The sequence below is a fragment of the Rutidosis leptorrhynchoides genome, chromosome 7, assembly GCF_046630445.1.
Source record: "Rutidosis leptorrhynchoides isolate AG116_Rl617_1_P2 chromosome 7, CSIRO_AGI_Rlap_v1, whole genome shotgun sequence".
NCBI classification, from domain to species: domain Eukaryota; kingdom Viridiplantae; phylum Streptophyta; class Magnoliopsida; order Asterales; family Asteraceae; genus Rutidosis; species Rutidosis leptorrhynchoides.
This window is the reverse complement of record NC_092339.1, coordinates 128,632,419-128,638,517: the sequence shown is the minus strand read 5'-3', so window position 1 is coordinate 128,638,517 and position 6,099 is coordinate 128,632,419. Positions and strand designations below refer to the sequence as shown.

General features: G+C 32.4%; 1 protein-coding gene across 1 annotated transcript; it reads left to right on the top strand.

Annotated features, from left to right (window-relative positions):
* The first annotated feature begins 358 nt into the window (after positions 1 to 358).
* LOC139857328 (protein SRG1-like) lies at positions 359 to 4,801 on the top strand. Its single transcript, XM_071846070.1, has 4 exons — positions 359 to 613; positions 1,711 to 1,958; positions 4,056 to 4,380; positions 4,452 to 4,801. The coding sequence occupies exons 1-4, from the start codon at positions 359 to 361 to the stop codon at positions 4,692 to 4,694; spliced, it is 1,071 nt and encodes a 356-aa protein (XP_071702171.1). The 3' UTR covers positions 4,695 to 4,801.
* Positions 4,802 to 6,099: the final 1,298 nt, after the last annotated feature.

The following is a 6,099-nucleotide window of genomic DNA, read 5'->3' as shown; positions in this document are numbered from 1 at the left end:
TATTATTAGATTGGACCCGTTTTGAGTTTATTTATTTTTAGATTATAATCATAATCATAATAGACCTAATAGGTATATATGGAGAAGTAACCCGTACATATAACCTATTGAATAGGAGATTAGTTTGGATTGCTAGGCTTGATACAGAAATACTATTATGTTTAAAACGAGGTAATTAAGTTACGTGTTAAAATTTGTGATTCGAGAAGTGCAAAAAAAAAAAAAAAAAAAAAAAAAAAAAATGGTAGTTAAACCACTTATTTGTAACACATGTAGCTTTCTAGAAAAAGTACTAGTCTCAACATATGTACGTGCAGTGTAAAAAATGACATAAGAAAGTGATAAAAGGAACTAGATCATGGAAGCAAAGGGAACTGGTTTTGGTGGTTCACTGTTGGTGCCTAGTGTACAAGAACTAGTTAAGGAACCAATTATCGAGGTTCCACCCCGATACGTTCGTCATGATCAAGACCCTCGAGTCGTATCATGTCCACCTTCGTCCTTGCCTCAAGTACCCATAATCGATATGGAACGATTGTCGTCTGAACAATATTTAGCAGAAGTCGAATTGGAAAAGCTAAACGTTGCTTGTAAAGATTGGGGCTTCTTTCAGGCAAGTACTAGCTACCTACATATACGGTGTACATCTACATCCAAAAACCCTTTAATTTATAATTTTATATGTATATGTATATGTAAATATGTGATTGTATGTGTTAGATATTTTCGGGATATGAAATAAATGGTGAATGAATAATAACATGATAAACATCTATAATTTGGCTATGCATTAATTTATTGTTTTAAATATAGATGGGTAAGTTTTTCAGGTTTAGGTTATCTTTATATACATCCTTTGCTGTTTAATTAGGCTATTATGTGACTCTTTTATACTATTTTATTTATATTTATTTATAAACCATTTCAAGATATGCCATTAGTGAGATATATACGACTTTAATTACCAAGCTATTTTGATATATTTGTTTTGAAAGTTGCTTATTAAACGTGTTTTAAAAATCACCTTTCAGAAAGAAAAAAAAAAAAATTTTGATTATATTCACGAATTTCTGGATTCAATGGAATTTTCAACTTTCTTGGCATATAATTTGAATCCTTATATTTTTTTTAAGGAAAATGTTAGAATTGCATACGTTTTACAAAAAGAAATATACACAATGACAATATGACATAGATCCATAATAGTATAAGTAAGTGAGAGAAATTTTTAAATAATATATTTGGTTAATCTAATATGCCAACTCATTTTGTGAATAATATTTTGTAAAATTTTAGTGGATGTAAAATGAGTTTTAAGTGCTTAATTTGTGATTTTACGTTGTATCATTCTGGAACTTGAGCAGTTAATAAAACCGTTTAAAAACAGGATTTGATTATTTAGGTGCAGTTACTTGGCGGTAGAAAAATGATTGACTCATGCCTGGCTCAGCTCGGCCGTTGATAAGCCCGGTGTTGAGTGTAACTGTTTATGTATTAATTATTAAACATCCCAAATTTAATGAGTTAATTCTGTTAAATTCGTAGTATACATTAACAGGTTATACGTGACATTCTATTAATAATGATGTACACCCAAATTTAATATGTTAAGTTTATACATCTCTATGAGCTGATTGATCTACTACTTAAACAAGGCTACTGAAGCTTACATTATACTACAAAAAATGACATAACAAATGTATATGATAGATGATTAATCATGGGATAAGTTGTTCTTTGTTGGAGAAAGTAAAGAAAGAAACACAAGAATTCTTCAAATTGCCAATGGAAGACAAGAAGAAATTTTGGCAAACGACAGAAGACGTCGAAGGATTTGGACAAGCTTTTGTTGTGTCCGAAGAGCAAAAGCTTGATTGGAGTGATATCTTCTACCTGATTACCCTCCCTCATAATATTCGAAAGCCTCATTTGTTTCCTAACCTTCCTCTTCCATTCAGGTAATTAAGCTAAATCTACTCGTTCCATTTGTTTAATGATCAATGCATACACCAGTAAATTAAACATTTGAAGTAAAAATGCTCAGTTTATCAAGTCGTGAACATGTAATACTGCTTACATGTATATACACAATTCACCAAGTCATGAACATGATCTGTTTGAAGTAAAAAAGTAGGGTTAATATACCAATAATGTGAAAATGGTGATATATGCGTTGTACATGTAGCAACTACCAATACAACTTATCAAACTAGAGGGGAGATCAATAAGAAATTTTAAATTGCGTAATTATAACTCACTCTAATTGGCCCTTACTTAACGGGGGATGATTCTCACACATACTTTTTTGATCCTCACACACCAATTGAGTATTATTACACTAGTAAAAGGTTAAAATAGGTGTGTGAGGATCAAAAAAGTGAGTGTGAGAATCATCCCCTTACTTAACTGATAAAAACATTTGCTAATAAACTTTTATTTTATTATAATATCATTATTAATTTTATTTATTATATTATAATATAATAAAATTAGAATTGTAATACTCTTCTCACATTCTAGGAAGTGTTGTTTCTATCGTCTTATGCCATGATCTCGATTCATGTAATATTATTTATTTCTTCGATCGTATCAATATTTATGTCTCTCACACAAAAATATTAAACCAAATTAAACTTTTTAATAAAAATTATGTTGTGTCAATGAAGGAAAAAGGACTCATCCTTTCTTGCATCGTGTATTGTATCAAGGTTTATGTCTTTTTTTTAGTGGATGTACCGTTTTTCTTTAAGTTCGTCTTATACGGTGTATTATTTACCATCTCAATCTCGCATTAAGAAACAAAAAGTAAAACTCTATATGGTTTTGTAATATAATATTAATATTAATATTAATATTAATATTAATATTAATATTAATATTAATATTAATATTTAATTTAATATACATTATTATAATACTGTGAATAAAGTCAAAAAATGCGATATCAGGACTAGAAATGACAACGATCACCCGATTCGGTAAATATCTACCCGATCAACTCACTTGATAGTGAATGTGGATGATCTAAAAGGATTAATAGTGGATATAAATATTGACGTGGATGATATTTGACAAGATATAGATGAAAATTACATTTATGGATATATTCATTATTATCCTAAATAAATTATATGAATATACATTATAGTTATCAGGGAGTGCTCGAAGTTTCACAAAAGTTCAACTTCGACGATTTTTAAAATTTTTCTTTCCTTTTTTCTTTCTTTCAAATTCCTTTTTCTTATTTTTTTTTAACGAAAAACATACACACACATATCCATTTTTTCATGAGAGACTCGAACTTACTCATAATCACAAGGTTAATAAGACTCTTTGATACCACTGATCAAAAGCCCTTTGATAATTCCTTTTTCTTATTCATTCACGTTATCAGTCTAAAAATAATACACTAGTTATGTACTTATGAAAAAAAAAAAAATAAAGGTTAAGAATTTTATAGATAAGCACGCCGTTCACCTGCTGGTCGAGCGAATATAAGTTCTCTTCCGGTCAACCTTCCACCCAGTCAAGTTAAAAAAAAAAGACGCAGTAAAATCACACAACGCACGCTGCTAGTGTGCTTCCTTCTTGCTAGTCTGATTTTTGTGTTTGTTAGCCCGTTAATAGCATATATCAATTACATCCTCATGGAAATTTGATTCTTCCATTTTCATGGCGTCTCACATTTTTTTTTACCTACTTATTGGTTGGAGGTCCATTCGAAAACAATCTCTCTATCCTTAGAACATTGAGAGGGAGGACTTTCTCTACTTTTGTGGTGTTTTACTCTGGGTGGAGAAATAACTTCTCTTTATTTTAAGATATGAGAAAGCTTGTCTACATCTTACTTCCCCATACTTCACTTTTGTGAGATTGGGTTTTATTGTTGTTGTAATTACATCCCCATTAATTATATATAATTCAACTTTTAGTTATTCTTCATAGATTGCCAATTTAAGCTGTTAATTATATATAGTTCAGATGTTAGTTATTCTCCATAGATTGCCAATTTAAGGTGAATCATATACAAAGCTAATGGTTATTCTTAATAACAGAGACACCTTAGAAATTTACTCAAGAGAGCTTAAGAATGTGGCTCTGAAAACTCTTCTATACATTGCAAAAGCTTTGAAAACGGAAGCCAAGGACATGATAGTATTGTTCGAGGACGGAATGCAAGCAATGAGGATGAACTACTATCCACCGTGTCCACAACCTGAACAAGTCATCGGTCTCACCCCTCACTCTGATGCTGTTGGAATCACCTTTCTTCTCGAACTCAATGAAGTCGAAGGGCTCCAAATAAAAAAAGACGAAATTTGGATCCCTGTTCGACCACTCCCTAAAGCCTTCATAGTTAACATTGGAGAGATCTTAGAAGTAACTAAACTCTTTAGTTACTAATTGTCCCATATATCATGGAGCTTATAATTATACGTGTTTACTTTCAGATTGTGACGAACGGACAATATAAAAGTGTGGAGCACAGAGCAGTTGTGAACTCGGAGAAAGAGAGGTTGTCGATAGCCACATTTTTAAACCCAAATCTGGAAGGAGATCTAGGACCAGCACCAAGCCTAATTACACCCGAGACGCCTGCAAAGTTAAAACGGGTAGCTACTGTTGATTTCTTCAAGAACTTATTCTCTAAAGAACTTAAGAGAAAAACAAATGTTGAGCAATACTATTTTTAATGTGTTATGAATATACAACTTGTCCATTTTATTATCCTTCTGCTATCTGTATTGTATGAATGACTAAATAAAATTATGCAGAATATAGTAGTTGAATAATTCTAAACAGTGGTGTTATTAATAACAGGGATTCAAGATCTATAATTTCACTTTTATATTATTGATCATTTACCACTTTGTTTCCAAACTCAACAGACCCTGGGCAAAAAGCATCACTAGAAGTGAAGTGTGAAGCAATACCAAAATAAAATTACATTACATTACATGATGCAATACAAACGATAATGTTTATTAATCTTTATCTTTCATTTGATTTTTCGTGCACCACAAATACTTGTTCATGCTTTCATACATCAATAAATCGAAACACAAGATAATTACTTGATATCTTACTACCCTCAGCGTACGAGTGGGTGAGGGGATAGTGGTGGTATGGGATTTGTAGTAGCATTTGCTTGAATTTTAGTAGGATTGGAAATGGAAATTGTTGGTGTGCGAAGCGAGTTAAACAAGAATTCGGTTCAACAGAGAAGGCGCTCCGCGGCCATTCCTAGGCGCGGCGCGGCCTAGAGTGTGAACAGGGGTCGAGCTGAAGGAAAACTTCTATTTTGGTTTTTGCCTTGGAGGTGCGGCGCGGCTATCCCTGGCGCGGCGCGGCTTCGTCTGCGAGGAAGTTTCCAAAATCGAGTTTTCTTGTCCCCAAAGCTATTTCTTTGTTTAGTTTTGCCTATTTAAGCATCTTATTGTAACCCATACATGTATCCATGAATTTTATCAATAAAGAACTCTCTTTGGTGGCTGAGGATTAAAGTAATCATTCGTGATTACATATAACCTCGTTAAATTCTCTTGTCTTTATCGTTTTTGCTAGTTTTTTCGTATGCATCAACTATTTTCGCTTATTGAAAGTGGGTTTGATAATCTAGGGTTATCAAGTCTTGTTAGGGCTCACGTGCTTCATTCCTAACAAGTGTGATGACCCGACAAAATCATCATTGACGGCGCCGTCAACTTAGGTCCCGTAACGTGGTCATAAGTCTTTAAAACAAAGTTTGACCAAAATATGTCGCATTCATTTCAAATGTAAAGATGTTTCAAAGTTTACAAAGGCAGTTTAACAACTAGTTACGTTACAACGTTTAAAGTACAAATGAAACCTATGCGACACAATTTAAAGTAAAGTCAAAAGACGTTCCATGTATGCATGTATACTCGACATCCAAGCAAGTATCAAAATAGAGTGCGAAGCATGTATCACTTAGCGTTCAAGGACCTGAGAAAACATATAGAAACTGTCAACGAAAAACGTTGGTGAAATCATAGGTTTGGTAAGTATATTGTATTGAACCACAAGGTTTAATATAAAGTTGATTATCCAAATCGTTTGCATTCCAAAGTTGTTGTA